This window comes from Canis lupus, chromosome 11 (assembly GCF_003254725.2).
Source record: "Canis lupus dingo isolate Sandy chromosome 11, ASM325472v2, whole genome shotgun sequence".
Classification (NCBI taxonomy): domain Eukaryota; kingdom Metazoa; phylum Chordata; class Mammalia; order Carnivora; family Canidae; genus Canis; species Canis lupus.
Genome location: NC_064253.1, coordinates 22,176,584 through 22,193,624, shown reverse-complemented (window position 1 = coordinate 22,193,624; position 17,041 = coordinate 22,176,584). Strand labels below are relative to the sequence as shown.

At 38.3% G+C, this 17,041-nt stretch overlaps 1 protein-coding gene across 2 annotated transcripts in view; it reads right to left on the bottom strand.

The window, feature by feature from the left end:
- DDX46 (DEAD-box helicase 46) overlaps nucleotides 1-17,041 on the bottom strand; it is a 73,160-nt gene that overhangs the window by 45,948 nt on the left and 10,171 nt on the right. For both annotated transcript variants that reach the window (XM_025432182.3, XM_025432183.3), the window contains exons 4-12: nucleotides 15,184-15,280; nucleotides 11,626-11,791; nucleotides 9,168-9,319; nucleotides 7,508-7,621; nucleotides 6,744-6,909; nucleotides 5,909-6,029; nucleotides 4,323-4,498; nucleotides 3,269-3,390; nucleotides 49-127 (exon numbers count right to left, since the gene is read on the bottom strand). In XM_025432182.3, coding sequence (XP_025287967.1) covers nucleotides 49-127; nucleotides 3,269-3,390; nucleotides 4,323-4,498; nucleotides 5,909-6,029; nucleotides 6,744-6,909; nucleotides 7,508-7,621; nucleotides 9,168-9,319; nucleotides 11,626-11,791; nucleotides 15,184-15,280 — 1,193 coding nt within the window. The remainder of the gene's footprint in view (nucleotides 1-48; nucleotides 128-3,268; nucleotides 3,391-4,322; nucleotides 4,499-5,908; nucleotides 6,030-6,743; nucleotides 6,910-7,507; nucleotides 7,622-9,167; nucleotides 9,320-11,625; nucleotides 11,792-15,183; nucleotides 15,281-17,041) is intronic.

The following is a 17,041-nucleotide window of genomic DNA, read 5'->3' as shown; positions in this document are numbered from 1 at the left end:
AGAATTCAAAAAGGAGAAATGAGAACAAAAAAAACACTCGTGACTTACCACTGTTAGCTGCTAACATGTCAATCATTCGACCAGGTGTGCAAACAATAATTTCAGCACCTCTTTTCAGCTCAGCAATCTAATGAAAAAGATTAAATATTACAGTCTATTTATCACTAATTCTTATTTAAACAGATCTGAAAATACTGCCCAAGATCCTTGTATAGCTCCATAAGGTAAAGACAGTGAGGACTGATTAAAAGACCCCAAAGCTTCCTGCTCAGTTCTTTGGAATGCTGGAGCACTACTGAAGGAAGAGGAAGCGGCAACATGAGCACACAGGGCTGTACCTTTCAACTCCATGTAAACCAGATAATTTTACCAATTTTAATTTAACATGATTCCTCAAAATCAAGAAAGGAACATGAGAGAGCTGTATTTAAAGCAATTATATAGACCAATGATTTTCAAGTAGAGAGCTGGTTCCACTAGTGAATTATTATGTAAGTCGCAACCAGGGTTTTAAAAATGAAATAGAATGGAAAAAAGAGAATGTGTTAGAGATCATAAAACTTTGTTTGGCTTCTATATAAATATAATATTCATGCATGTATCAAGTTATTTTTGTAAATATTATTTCTTACAATAAAATGTCATCAAAACAACCAAGGAAGACGAGCTTAGAAAACATAAAGTGCTTAACAACACCAAATATTCCTCAGAAAGGATTTTGTGTTTAAATAAGTTCAGCAAAATATCACTTAGGGACCCCAAGTGGCGCAGTGGTTGAGTGTCTGCCTCTGGCTCAGGGCGTGATCCCGGGGTCCTGGGATCGAATTATTCATCAGGTTCCTTGCAAGGAGCCTGCTTCTCCCTATGCCTATGTCTCTACCTCTTTCTGTCTCTCTCATGAATAAATAAATAAAATCTTAAAAATATATATATATCACTTAATTTATCCCATTCTTCTAGTATCACAGAACATACTCATTATTAAAGACTAAGAAGTCCTGCAGAATAAAAAGTCTACTTTAACACTGCATAATGTGACATTTCCAAAATTTACTTGATCATAGAACCTGGTTTTTTTCCTCCTTCTAGTTATAGCAAAGTATCTAATGACTATCATTCTTTAGAAAACACTTGGAGGGGCAGCCTGGGTGGTTCAGCGGTTTAGCGCTGCCTTCAGCCCAGGGCATGATCCTGGAGACTCGGGATTGAGTCCCACATCAGGCTCCCTGCATGGAGCCTGCTTCTCCCTCTGCCTGTGTCTCTGCCTCTCTCTCTCTCATGAATAAATAAATAAATAAAATCTTAAAAAAAAAAAAAAAGAAAAGAAAACACTTGGAGAGGGGAACCTGAGTGGCTCATTCAGTTAAGTGCCTGCCTTGGGCTATGGTCATGATCTCAGGGTCCTGGGACTGAGCTCTCCACCAAGCAGGGAGTCTGCATCTCCCTCTCTTTTTGCCCCTCCTCCACTCCCACTCATACTATCAATCTCTCTCTTAAATGAATAAATAAAAAATTAAAAATAAATTTAAAAAAAACAGAAATGTCAAAGTAAGAGAGTAAACGAATGTCTGATTAAATAATTCTGGCTGAAATTATTTAAGGATACAGATAAAACTAATATAACACAAAGCACTCATCACTACGTTTTTGTTTTGTTTTTTAAGATTTTGTTTATTTATTCATAGAGACACACACACAGAGAGAGAGGCAGAGACACAGGCAGAGGGAGAAGCAGGCCCCATGCAGGAAGCCCGACACAGGACTCGATTCCGGGTCTCCAGGATCACACCCCAGGCTGCAGGCGGCGCTAAACTGCTGCCCTCATCACTACGTTTTGAAGATGTCACATGAATTAGAGAAAATAAATGCTGGTCTAGAATGCAGAAGGCCTAGGGTCTAGAACAAACTAATTTGTTAACCTAAAACCTTTGATCAATGTAGCTAACTTTTCTGGCCTTTTCTTTATCTGTAAAATGAAAAAAAGATCAGCCTTCCTTGAGCAAAGAAAGACAAAGAGGAACAGAAAAAACAAGGTATAAAAATGACTCAAGGAAAAAAAAACATGACACAAGGGACACCTGGGTGGCTCAGTAGTTGAGCATCTGCCTTCAGCCCAGGGCATGATCCCGGGGTCCTGGGATCGAGTACCAACATCAGACTCCCCACAGGGAGCCTGCTTCTCCCTCTATGTCTCTACTTCTCTCTGTGTGTCTCTCATGAATAAAGAAAGAAAATCTTAAAAAAAAAAAAAAGACTCAAAATCCTGGGCGCCTGGGTGGCACAGTCAGTTAAGTGTCCAACACTTGGTTTCGGCCCAGGTCATGATCTCAGGAAAATGAGATGGAGCCCCACAGTGGGCTCTGAGCTCAGTGCAGAGTCTGTTTAAGATTCTCCCTCTCAGGGATCCCTGGGTGGCTTGGAGGTTTGGCGCCTGCCTTTGACCCAGGGCGCGATCCTGGAGTCTGGGGATCAAGTCCCGCATCGGGCTCCCGGCGTGGAGCCTGCTTCTCCCTCCTCCTGTGTCTCTGCCTCTCTGTCTATCATAAATAAATAAATAAATCTTAAAAAAAAAAAAAAAAAAGATTCTCCCTCTCTTTCTGCCCCTCCCCACCTGAACTTTCTCTCTCTAAACTAAATATTTTTAAAAAATAAATAAATAGGGGGGGGAATAAATAAATGAATATTTTTAAAGAAAGACTCAAGATCCTAAAATATAACATTAGCATAATTCATCCTATTATTTTCCTACCTCATATTTTTTAAGATTTTAAAAGCAATCAGTATATGGAACACCTGGGTGGCTTAGTGGCTGAGCCTTTGACTCAGGGCATCATCCCAGAGTACCAGGACCGAGTCCCACATCAGGCTCCCTGCATGGAGCCTGCTTTCCCTTCTCCCTGTATCTCTGCTTCTCTCATGAATATATAAAATCCTTTAAAAAATTAATAAACAAAAATAAACAAATAAAAGCAATCACTATACAGAGGGGGTGCCTGCATGGCTTACTCAATTAAGCAACCAACTCATGACTTTGGCTGAGGTCTTGATCTCAGGGTCATGAGATGGAGGCCCACAGAACGCTCCATCCTGAGCATGGAGCCTGCTTAAGATTCTCTCTCTCCCCTTCCCTCTGCCCCTCCCCAATTCTCTCTACTAAATATAAAATGAATGAATGAATAAATAAAAGCAAGGACTAGACAAAACACTAAAACAAATCACATTTACATTATTAAATAATGAAAAAACCAAATATTCCTTTTATAACTACCTGCTCACTGATTCCTGTTCCTCCATAAACACAAACCACTCTAAGTCCCAGGGTCTTCGAAAACTTCTTACATTCTTTAGTAATTTGTAAAGCCAGTTCTCGAGTTGGAGTCATGATGACAGCTGAAAAGATAAATATGTCAAAAGCCTAACCACCAAAATTCTACAAACTATGCTTTAAAGTGTTAAATTTAACCTCTGTAATAACATTCAGATTTCTTAGTCTAATGTTTGTTTTTGTTTTCACTTGTTTTATGGACCTCTGAAAACTATTTCAAAAGCTTTACAATAGTAGAAATTGTGGTGTATGATAATTTTAAGATTTTAAAAACATGCTATAGAAAAGATAAATGAGAGTTAAATGCCTCACTCAGTCATCAGGAAAACATTTGGTTGAAAAGAATGCAAATCATTCTCAACTGCAAATCACAGAGCAAAGATAATCAAGTGACTCACTGTGCTGCAGAGCCATACTGTGGCTTCTGGAAACAACCTTGGTCTGAGGGGCACAGACAGAGTAGGAATATATTGTGCCCTCTTTTTCCAAGAGAGGACCTGAACAAATTTACAAAACCCTACTTGAATTTGCAAAACAGATCTGTACCAAATGAATGAAGAAATGAATCTGAAGACCTACTCCCGGAATGAAATGCTGGCACTATATAGCCTTTTAAGACCAAAAATAAAAAGAAAATATATTTCGCTACAGTCTTCTACGTTGAGTTCATTGATCCATGATACTCGCTAAGCACAAACCTCAATATAAATAAACAGATAGATGCACGAGGAGTCTACCTGCCGAGTCAGAGTTTAAAAATTGAGCTGTGCCAGGAGAGGCTGTTTTTGTACTTCTGAGATGTCACTCCAGAGCTCTGAAGATTCTCACTCCACCTGCTGGTAAGGGGAAATCAGCCCCAAAGTGCCAAATTTATAAAGGAAATGTACATAAAGACATCTTTATTGATATAATAGAACATTATAAAGTATTAGGTCTTTCTGATTAACTGACAACAAAGTTGTTACCTGAAAAAATAGTTTAATGAAAAGAATTTTACCTATTGGCCCCTCTCCTTCTTCTAATGACCTCTGATCCATGATGTGTCTAAACATGGGTAACAGAAAAGCAATGGTCTTTCCACTTCCTGTCTTGGCAATACCAATCAAATCTCGTCCGGACATTATAGCAGGAATCGCCTGGGTCTGAATTGGTGTGGGCTTTTCATAGCCATGCCTTATAAAGCAAACCAAAGGAAGACAAGATAAAAAGTGAGATCTCTGGATCTCCCAAAGTCCCAAAATAAAGTTGTCCAAAATGTGGTATATTCATAACAATGAAAAAAAAGGAAATAAAGTATTTTTTTTGTTTGCCAAAAAGGAATAAAGTATTAAGGCATTCTACATCACAGATAAACACTGAAAATGTTATGCTAAGTTAAAGACGCTGGTGACTAGGCAGCCAAGGTGGCTCAGCAGTTTAGCACCTCCTTCAACCCACGGTGTGATCCTGGAGACCCGGAATCAAGTCCCACATCGGGCTCCCTACATGGAGCCTACTTCTCCCTCTGCCTGTCTCTGCCTCTCTCTCTCTCTGTCTGTATCTTTCATGCATAAGTAAATAAAATCTTAAAAAAAAATAAAATAAAGAAGCTGGTGACAAAAGACTACATTAGTAGAATCCCATTTATAGGAAACGTCCAGAATAGACAAATCTAGAGACAGTAGATTAGTGGCTGCCTAGGAAAGAGAAGGGAGAAGTGAATGGATATAGGCCTCTTTTTGGGATAAGGAAATTTTCTAATATTAGATTATGGTGATGACTGTGTAACTCTGTAGGTATACTGAAAATCATTGGACTATACATTGAGAGAGTATACTTCATAACATGGTAAATGCTATCTCAATAAAGGTATTTAAGAAAAAAAATAGTAAGGGATGCCTGGGTGGCTCAGTGGTTGAACATCTGCTTTTGGCTCGAGTCATGATCCCGAGGTCCTGGGATCGAGTCCTGCATTGGGCTCCCCACTGGGAGCCTGCCTCTCTTTCTGTGTCTCTCATGAATAAGTAAATAAAATCTTAAAAAAAAAAAAAATAGTAAGTTTTTCCTATAAATATAAATAAAAATGTAATGTAGTTAACTGTATAAAAGAGCCACTATGAATACTAAGACATTGAAAAATGTAGATGAGGGATCCCTGGGTGGCGCAGCGGTTTAGCGCCTGCCTTTGGCCCAGGGCGCGATCCTGGAGACCCAGGATCGAATCCCACATTGGGCTCCCGGTGCATGGAGCCTGCTTCTCCCTCTGCCTGTGTCTCTGCCTCTCTCTCTCTCTCTCTCTGTGACTATCATAAATATAAATAAATAAATAAATCCTTAAAAAAAAAAAAGAAAAATGTAGATGGGGTGCCTGAGTTGCTTAGTTGGTTAAGTGCCTACCTTCAGCTTGGATCAAGAGTCCTGGGACTGAGCCTCATGTTGGGCTCCCTGCTCAGCTGGAAGTCTACTTCACCCTTTCCCTTAGCCCCTTCCCCCACTCTTGAGCTCCCTCTTGTGATCTCTCAAATAAATAATAAAATCTGGAAGGAAAGAAGGAAGGAAGAAAGGAAAGAAAGACAAATGTGTATATAATTGCTAACCACTTACTTTTTGAGAGAATTTAAGATCTTCATGGAAATTCCACACTGGACCCAAGATTTAATTGGTTTGGGACAACCTTTTCCCTTGACAGTGATGCCCTCCATTTCCAACCGAAATACATTTACCTCTACAAAACAAAATCCAGATTATAAACTGTTAAATATTGTTCCATTAATGCCTTCTACTTTTCAATCAGGCATGGTAAGATTAAGAATCTTCAATTCTTTTTTTTAGTGCTACTGAAGATTAACTCTGCAGAAAGCTACAGGACCAAGTATTGATCAGCTCAGGGAGGGTTAATACAATCAGTGCTACACTAACTGGGAACAAAAAGAAATACTCCAATTTCTATAATATGGCTTTTATTATGTCTTATATTGCAACATCAATAACAAACAATGATTGGCAGGTAATACAGTATTTCTCCAAGCAAGAATTGCCCAGATTATCCTTATCTACCAGTATTATACAGATTCACATTGGTTCCTAATGTTCATACCCTAGAAGGTTAAACACTAACAGTAATTCATTTGGTAACTTCAAATGAAGAGTACTCTGAACCCTAAAAATCTCAACTACATGACCCAAACTAATTACTCTCATTTTTTAAAATAACTTCAAAGCTACACTGATTCCTAACTGGTCTGAATCTTTGGAGATGATGCTCATACTCATTAGAATGACTTCTTGAGATCTAGTTTCCTCTCTCACTTCTTCAGGTAAGCTATGCAAATGACTCTGCTAGTGCATCAACACACACCTATCCATAGTCCTCCTGAGCAAAGCAAAGCATATCCCTCTCTATTCCACAACAGCCAATACATTAATAAAAGAATTTTACCTTCTTGAGACATTTTTGCTAATTCTGGAACTTCAACATAAAAGTTTTTTCTGAATGGTTCATATTCAATTTTTCCATGGTCCACTGGTTCTAGAAGCTTTCTCTGTTTTGTCTGATAGCCTGTAAGAGCCGTCTGAAGATCAACTTCTTCCTCCTCTGAAGAATACTATTTAAAAAAAAAGTAAAAAGCTAAATCCATTACTAATTTCACCTTATGGGAGGCAATATTCCTAGATTTTAAAATCTTCATCTCTTAAAAACAATTTAAATAAATAAATAAAGGAAATTCTCCTGTCCTAGAAAATATTCTTTGGCTTTTACTTATTTACATTCTGAATTCTTCAACTTATTCTTTTTTCTTGGCCCTCACAAAAACTCCTACTAATGACAGCATAAAGCTAAAATGACAAAATATTTCTAATATGGCTTTAAGGAAGTTTTGATATAGTTCTCTCCACACAAATCTTTACAATGCAGGTCAATAGGAAGAAATTCAATTCATTCTGTCACTTTATTTCTTCTCCCACCCTATATGCCTGAGGTGAGCTGATGAGGGGCAGAGAGGAAGCAAAAAGTGGGCATACAGAAAAAGGTCAGATACTAGAATGTTCTATCCACTGGATATTTAGCAACAAAACAGTTGAGAATAGCAAGAATTCCTCTTAACAGAAGTTTCTGTAACTAGAAAGTACATCTCCATCAATGCTTTCTAATAAATAACTTCTAGTATAGTATGAACAAAGTCAAAATTAATGAAGAATTACCTCCATGGCATCCTGGTCATTCTCCATCAGTTCACCTTTCTTCTTATCAGAATCTACCACTGCTTTTTTGGTTGTTACAACAGTGACAACTTTGGTGACTGTAGGCCCAGACTTCTAAAATGAAACAAGAATATATAAAGTATTTGTAAAAATGAAAAACAAATTGTGTGCAAATGAAATACAGTAACAACTGTCACAATTTATAATTTGAATTAACTTAATTACTACTGAAAACTTAAGTGACAAAAAAGACAAAAGGAGGGGAACCCGGGTGGCTCAGCAGTTTAGCACTGCCTTCAGCCCAGGGCATGATTCTGGAGACTCCGGACTGAGTCCCACGTAAGGCTCCCTGCATGGAGCCTGCTTCTCCCTCTGCCTGTGTCTCTACCTCTCTGTCTCTCATAAACAAACAAAATCTTAAAAAAAAAAAAAAAAAAGACAAAAGGAGTCTTTCTTTATGAACTTGTTTAAATTTTAAAATGCAATGTAACTGCATTATATAGCATATAGTTTTTACTTAATACTGTGGATTATAATTTTTTATCATTTTATATCATTTTATATAAAATCTAATTATGTAACATAGTTCATTTAAAAAATACTACTAGGGGGACGCCTGGGTGGCTCAGCAGTTTGGCACCTGCCTTTGGCCCAGGGTGTGATCCCAAAGTCCTAGGATTCAGTCCTAAATCGGGATCCCTGCATGGAGCCTGCTTCTCCCTCTGTCTACGTCTCTGCCTCTCTCTGTGTGTCTCTAATGAATAAATTGAAAAAAAAAAAAAAAAAAAAAAAAAACTACTACTAGGGACGCCTGGGTGGTTCAGCGGTTAAGCCACTGGTCCTGGAGTCCCAGGATCAAGCCCCACATCGGGCTCCCTGCATGGAGCTTGCTTCTCCCTCTGCCTGTGTCTTTGCCTCCCTCTCTCTCTGTGTGTCTCTCATGAATGAATAAATAAAATCTTAAAAAAAAAAAGAAAAAGAAAAAATGTGGAGAGGACCTACTGAGAAGTCAACAGCAAACATAGATACCAAATAAAGATGATGGTGTTAAGACTGACTTTTCATGGGTGCCTGGGTGGCTCAGTAAGTTAAGCCTTGGCCTTCAGCTCAGGTCATGATCTTGGGGTCCTTGCATTAAGCCTTACATCTGACTCTACTCAGTAGGGAATCTGCCTATCTCTCTCCTTCCGGCCCTCCCCACCAATACATGCTTTCTCTCTCTCTCTCATAAATAAAATCCTTAAAACAAAAAAATTAATTCTCAAAGAATGCTTATAGCTAAAACTCTCAAGTATCTGCAGTACTGAGAAAAAGTACCGGCATTCTTGAGATGGAAGAGGAAATAATTTCCTAAAGTTAGGCAAGCCAGCCCTAGTAGGTCACTACAATAATTCAAGTTACCCAATTAGGAATAAATCTTTAAAAATAAGAGAAAGGCAGCCCTGGTGGCACAGCGGTTTAGCACCGCTTGCAGCCCAGGGTATGATCCTGGAGACCTGGGATCGGGTCCCACGTCGGGCTCCCTGCATGGAGCCTGCTTCTCCCTCTGCCTGTGTCTCTGCCTCTCTCTGTGTGTGTGTCTCTCATGAATAAATAAATAAAATCTTTAAAAAAAAATAAAAAATAAAAAATAAAATAAAAATAAGAGAAAATGACCTACCTTTTCGTTTCCCCCACCACCTTTCACACTTCTCATATTAAACTTCTTTACTTCTTCTTTTACTTCTTCCATGTAAGCATCTAATGGATCTAACTCCTCACCTTCCATTTCATTTCCTTCCTTTTCAGCTTCCGCAGGATCATCTTCATCATCTAAAATGGCAGAATCACTTTTCTGTACACGTTTTCAAAGGAAATACTTCATACTCAGGTTGCATCCCACCACTACCGATTCTCTCACTGCACAAACAACCTCCCTTCCAATCAACCCAGGTACACAGCAGTGCAAATACATTTATGAGTTTCTAAATAAAACATATATCAGTTTTAAGTAGTAATAATAATAAACTATAAGGTAAACTGAAAAAGACTAAAAACTCCTAAATTATAGGTTTCTTTTCTTTCAATTACCTATTTTTAAAATCACAGGAAAAAATAGCACATTTTAATTTCAACTAAGACATCATTGTCCCTTAAGAATACAATTCCTTCATCTATTTAAACCACTCTGAAATTTTCACAAAAATTGAAAAATTCACTGTATTTTGCACAGAAAAATGAAGCAAATTTCCATTTTCCTATAAAATTTCATACTTGCCTACTTCACTAAAACCTAAAAATCAAAATCAGATATGATAGGGAAATACTTCCAAGTTATGAAAAATCAGGAAGGACCTAAAAACATACCCTTAATTTACCTTCATTACTAACATTCTTACTTGTAGTAAAAAATTAAAAAGCTATTTATTGACTATGCCCATAAGAACCCAACTCTCCAGTCTAAAGTAAAATCAGTAATTCCTTATTGAACATTGCCCTAGGGGCAGCCTGGGTAGCTCAGCGGTTTAGCACCTGCCTTCAGCCTAGGGCATGATTCTGGAATCCCAGGATCGAGTCCCATGTCAGGCTCCCTGCATGGAGCTTGTTTCTCCCTCTGCCTGTGTCTCTGCCTCTCTCTTTCTCTCTCTCAATCTCTGTGTCTCTCATGAATAAATAAATAAAATCTTAAAAAAAAAATAGAACATTGACCTACAATTTACATATTAATAAATATTACAAGAGATTTAATAGCTCAATATGAATCCAGTAATTCTACTTCTAGGTATATATCCAAAAGAACCAAAAGCAGGTATTCAAAGAGATATTTGCACTATATTCATAGCAGCATTATTCACAATAGTCAAAAGGTGAAACCACCCACATATCCAACAGAAAAAAAGGTATACATAATGTAGTATTATACACACAATAGACTATGATTCAGCCATAAAGAAGGAATGAGAGGCTGATACATGCTACAACATGGAAGAACTTTGAGGACATAACAGTGAATAAAATAAGCCCACTTGCAAAAGCAGAAATAATGTATGACTACACTTATGTGAGGTACCTGGAATAGGCAAATTCATAGAATAGATATTACCAGAGATAGGAAGTAGAGAGAAGGGCAAGATGGCGAATTGATTTTTATTGGGTACAGGGACACCTGGCTGGCTCAGTCAGTGGAGCATGTGATTCTTGATATCAGGGTTGTAGGTTCAAGTCCCACATCAGGTATAGAGATTACTTAAAAAATTTTTTTAAATCTTGAGGGATCCCTGGATGGCTTGGTGGTTTGGTGCCTACCACTGGCTCAGGGTGTGATCCTGGAGTCCCGGGATCGGGTCCCGCATTAGGCTCCCTGCATGGAGCCTGCTTCTCCCTCTGCCTGTGTCTCTGCCTCTCTCTCTCTCTCTCTCTCTCTCTGTCTCATGAATAAATAAATAAAATCTTTTTTTTTTCTTTTTTAAGTAAAATCTTTAAAAAAGGTAAAGAAAAATCTTTATTGGGTACAGAGTTTCTGTTTGGAATAACGAAAAAGTTCTGGAAATGGACAGTGGTGATGGATGATGAAAAAAAACATGAATGTACTTAATGCCACAATATTATACACTTAACAGCGGTTAAAATCTGGGCACCTGGGTGGCTAAATTGGTTGAGTTTCTGACTCTTGGTTTCAGCTCAAGTCATGATCTCAGGGCCCTAGAATCGAGCCCTACATCGGGATCCTTGCTTAATAGGGAGTTCTGTTGTCCCTCTCCCTCTGCCCCACCCCCTTGCTCATGCTCTTATCTCAAATAAATAAAATCTTTTTAAAAAAATCGTTAGGGAAACCTGCGTGGCTCAGTGGTCGGGCGTCTGCCTTCAGCTCGGGGCGTGATCCCAGGATTGAGTCCTGCATCAGGCTCCTTGCCGGAAGCCTGCTTCTCCCTCTGTCTCTGCCTCTCTCTCTGTGTCTCTCATGAATAAATAAACAAAATCTTTAAAAATAAATAAATAAAGTTTAAAAATGGTTAAAATGTTATATTTTTCCACAGTAAAAAATGGCCTAAAAATTCCCAGCATGAAATATGACTCATATTTCTAGAATATTCTACATGAATTGTTATATAGGCTACTAGTCTAACAAATGAATATACCATCATCATCTTCTAAACTCCATTTTTTCCCTTGTTTCATCTCTTCAATTTCCTTTTTCAGTTCTCCTATGTTTTCCATGGCCTTTTTACGTTGCTCTTCTCGCCACTTTTCAACTCTTTCTTTTCGCTTTCTCATTTCTTCCTCCAACTTATTCTGATCAAAATTCTTGGGGGAAAATGAGAGATACAGAGAAAAAAAGATTAACTTTATTCCAGGGACATTCCAAATAAACTGTCCAAATTATAAAAAAGGAAAAGGGAAAACAGACGTTTTTACAAATTCCTCAAATTAGAACAGATTTAGATCACACATCTTTTAAAATATACCAGCAAAATGAAATCACAATAAAAAGCATCTACAACAGGGATGCCTGCCTTCAGCTCAGGGAGTGATCCTGGAGTTCCGGGATCGAGTCCCACATCGAGTCCCACATCAGGCTCCCTGCATGGAGCCTGCTTCTCTCTCTGCCTGTGTCTCTGCCTCTTTCTCTCTGTGTCTCTCATAGATAGATAGATAGATAGATAGATAGATAGATAGATAGATAGATAGATAGATAAAATCTTTTTAAAAAGGCATCTACAACTAAGAAAGCAGACTTCAAAGACAATAAACTAATCACATTTTAATTAAAAGCTAGATACACACATGAATTCACTTTCTCAAACTAGACACTAGATAAATTAACAAGCAAAATTCCAGTTATTAGTTATTCTCAACTTTAAATCCACTAAACTCCAAATTTTCCTCCATGAAAAAGAAATCTTCTATTACAAATAAGTGAGTCAGTGAAAGCGATTTATTAACATGATTAAAAAGTTTTGGTCTTTTAGTCTTTAGGTCTAGGTTTCCTAAAAACAGCCATTCTAAAGACATTATCAAGATGATTAATAATACTCTGGAAAGGTGACAACAAACCATTTTCACAGCCATAAGCAGAAACTTAATGATTAAGCACCACAGAAATAAAAAAAGTTGACATATGCTGGCGCACCTGGGTGGCTAGATCAGTTAAGTGTCTAATTTCAATTCAGGTCATGATCTTGGGGGTACTGGGGTCAAGCCCTGCTTCAGGCTCAGTGCTCAACGGGGAGTCTACTTGTCCCTCTCCCTCTGCCCCTCCCCCAGCTTCTGATCTCTCTCTCTCAAGTAAATAAAATTTTTAAAAAATAATTTACATATGCCATAATTATAGACAGATATGGAAATATATATATCAAAAAACAGGAAAATTTACCACACAATTTTATTTTTTAAAGATTTTATTTATTTATTCACGAGAGACACAGAGAGAGAAAGAGAGAGAGAAGCAGAGACAGAGGTAGAGGGAAAAGAAGCCTCCATGTTGGAAGCCCTATGTGGGACTCAATCCCAGGCCTCCAGGATCACAGCCCGGGCCAAAGGCAGGCACTAAACCACCGATCCACCCAGGCATCCACTACCACACAATTTTTTTTTTAAAGCTTTTCCCCTGAGTTTTCTTTCTTTTTAAAGATTTTATTTATTTATTCATGATCGACATAAAGAGAAAGAAAGAAAGAAAGAAAGAAAGAAAGAAAGAAAGAAAGAAAGAAAGAAAGAAAGAAAGAAAGGAAGGAAGGAAGGAAGGAAGGAAGAGGCAGAGACACAGGCAGAGGGAGAAGCAGGCTCCATGTCGGAGCCCAACGTGGGACAAGATCCCGGGACTCATCCTGGGCCAAAGGCAGGCACCAAACCGCTGAGCCACCCAGGGATCCCCAATACCACACAATTTTAATGGTGATTTGGAACTAATATAACATTGGATGTTAAGTACCCTGGAATTAAAATTTCCAACTTAATTAAAAAAAAAAAACTTAAGGCACCTGGCTGGCTCAGTCAGAACACATGACTCTTGATCTTGAGGTGGCAAGAGTAGCCTAGCCCCACATTGAATGTTCCCACGTTGCGTGTAGAGATTACTTAAATAAACAAACTTTAAGGGACACCTGGGTGGCTCAGCAGTTGAGCACCTGCCTTTAGCTCAGGGCATGATCCTGGAGTCCCGGGATAGAGTTCCACATCAGCCTCCCTATATGGGGCCTGCTGTTCCCTCTGCCTGTGTCTCTGCCTCTCTCTCTCTGTGTCTCTCATTAATAAATAAAATTTAATAAAATAAATAATAAATAAATAAATAAATAAATAAATAAATAAATAAGATTTAAAATAAATAAATAAATAAATAAACTCTTAAAAAGTATACAAATCTTTTAGAGGGTAATTGATGCTATTTTTTAAAACATTAAATGCAACACACTGATAAAGCCATTTCACTGATACCAATTTATCTATACTATATTCACAAAAGACATGCGTAAAAGGATTCACATACCACTATTCATAACGAAGCCTGGAAACAACCTAAATATCCATCCCATCAAAGGTGATTTCTCTACATTGTTTCAACAGAACACTATGCAGACATTAAAAACATTGAGCTATATCATTTATGCAGTTACAGAGGACAGACCTCCAATATATAATAAATAAAACAGTGTGGCAATCTATTTAAGTTGGATAGTGGGTCTACTGCTGTTTATTCTTCTTCAGACCTTATGTGTTGATAAAATAATGCATAACTTAAAAATAAACAAAAGGAGGGCACCTGGCTGGGTTAGTGGAGCCTCAACTCTTAATCTGGGGGTTGAGTTTGAGCCCTACATCAGGAGTAGAGATTTTTTAATTAAAAAAAAAAAAAAAAAACAGAACAAAAGCAAGGTATAGCATAGTATATATGTTACGGTCACATTTTCTTAAGTAAAAACAGATAATGTACATAGACATGAAAGATTTTTGAGAAAAAAATTTTCTAATGGGAACAGCTTTCACTGTTCTTTCCTTAACCTGTTTCTTTCTTTATAAGTTATCGTTTATTTAAAAATAAAAATAGGGGCACCTAGATGGCTCAGTCAGTTAAACATCTGTCTTTGGCTCAGGTCATTATCTTGAGGTCCTGGGATGGAGCCCCCGTTGTGCTCCCTGTTCAGCAGGGAGTCTGCCTCTCCCTCCTCCTCTGCTGCTCCCCTTGCTGTGTTCTCTCATTCTCTCTCAAATAAAAGAATAAAATCTTTTAAGAAAAAATAAATTAAATAAAAATAAAAATATATAGGGGCACCTAACTGGCTCAGGTGGCTCTTGATCTCAGGGTTGTGAGCTCTTGATCTCAGGGTTGTGAGCTCAAGCCCTATGTTGGATGCAGGGCCTACTTAAAAAAAAGAAACAAGGGATCCCTGGGTGGCGCAGCGGTTTGGCGCCTGCCTTTGGCCCAGGGCGCAATCCTGGAGACCCGGGATCGAATCCCACATCAGGCTCCCGGTGCATGGAGCCTGCTTCTCCCTCTGCCTGTGTCTCTGCCTCTCTCTCTCTCTGTGACTATCATAAATAAATAAAAATTTATTAAAAAAATAAATAAAATAAAATAAAATAAATAAAATAAAATAAAATAAAATAAAATAAAATCAATAGCAATAATAAAACCCCAACAGTTTGTGATCACAGAAACAAATTTGATACTATACAATTATTCATGTTAGTAAACATACGCCAGCATCTTTTTCTTTTTCATCCTCTTTGTCATCTTTGTCCTTTTTCTTCTCTTTAGAGCTTTCCCCACTATCTGTTTTCTCTTTGGATCTAGACCTACCAAAAAAGAGAGAAAGAAACATTATCTATTTGTGCTTTAAATTCACATTTAAAATACATTTAAAGAGGGCGCCTGGGTGGCTCAGTCAGTTAAGTGTCCAATTCTTGATTTCAGCTCAGGTTATGATCTCAGAATAGTGGGATCAAGCTCCACGACGGGCTCTATGTTGAGCATGGAGCCTGCTTAAGAGTCTCTTTCCCTCTGCCCCTTCCCATACCCTGCTCACATACACACACGCTCTCTCAAAAAAAAAAAATAATAATAAAATACATTTAAAGACTTGCATTTTACTTTTGAGGTAAGAAACTTCCAAGAGTCAACTTAACTTTTATATTAATAATCACCTTGGAAATAAGTTGAAAATTTAATCCTATAACATTAATTGCAAATATTATTAAGTATTTGGCAATTTGGCCAAGAAAAATTAGACATATCATAAAAATGACAAAATTTGAGAGGTAAAATTTAACACAAGAAGAAATTTATGAAAACAGTATCATTCTGGGGATCCCTGGGTGGCTCAGCGGTTTAATGCCTGCCTCTGGCTCAAGGCATAATCCTGGAGTGCCGGGATTGAGTCCCACATTGGGCTCCTTGCATGGAGCCTGCTTCTGCCTCTGCCTCTCTCTCTGTCTGTCATGAATAAATAAATAAAATCTTAAAAAAAAAAAAACATTAACATTCTGTACGATAATTTAATATATAATGCTTAAAACCCCAGCATGGGGGACGCCTGGGTGGCTCAGTGGTTGGGTGCCTGCCTTCAGCTCAGGTCGTGATCCTGGGATCCAAGATCGAGTCCTGCATCGGCTCCCTATGGGGAGCCTACTTCTACCTCTGCCTGTGTCTCTGTCTCTTTATCTCAGTCTGTGTCTCTCACGAATAAATAGATAAATCTTTAAAAATAAAAAAATTAAAAATAAAACCCCCAAAGGCTTGCATTTCACCCCTATGTGTGGTATCTTGTAAGAAAAAAAAACATTGGGGATCCGTGGGCAGCTCAGCGGTTTAGCGCCTGCCTTTGGCCCAGGGCGAGATCCTGGAGTCCCAGGATCGAGTCCCATGTCGGGCTCCCGGCATGGAGCTTCTCTGCCTCTCTCTATATATATATATATCTATCATAAATAAATAAATAAATCTTTAAAGAAAAAAAAATTCTGGGCAGCCCCTGTGGCACAGCGGTTTAGTGCCACCTGCGGCCTGGGGTGTGATCCTGGAGGCCCAGGATCGAGTCCCACATCGGGCTGCCTGCATGGAGCCTGCTTCTCCCTCTGCCTATGTCTCTGCCTCTCGCTCTGTGTCTCTATGAATAAATAAATAAAAATCTTAAAAAAAAAAAATTTGAAAGCAATCAATTCAGTCTTTTTTTCCTCTCCCTTTAAATTTGGTACATTTTACACTTTCCAGATTTGATGAAGCCATCCAGAAGAAAAGAAGACAATTTTCTAGTACAGACTTCTAAATAGTTTACAATTATGCCATCGAGTTTGGTCTTTATTTTTTTAAAGATTTTATTTATTTATTCATGAGAGACAGAAAGAGAGCAGGGCAGAGACAGAGGGAGAAGCAGACTCCATGCAGGAAGCCCAATGTGGGACTCCATCCTGGGACTCCGGGATCACACCCTGAGCAGAAGGCAGACACTAAACCACTGAGCCACCCACGCATCCCTGAATTTGGTCTTTAATCTGCTTTTTTGTACAGAATGAGGTAGGTGATCCTACTTCATTATATGGTAGCAAATGTCCCCAGTACCA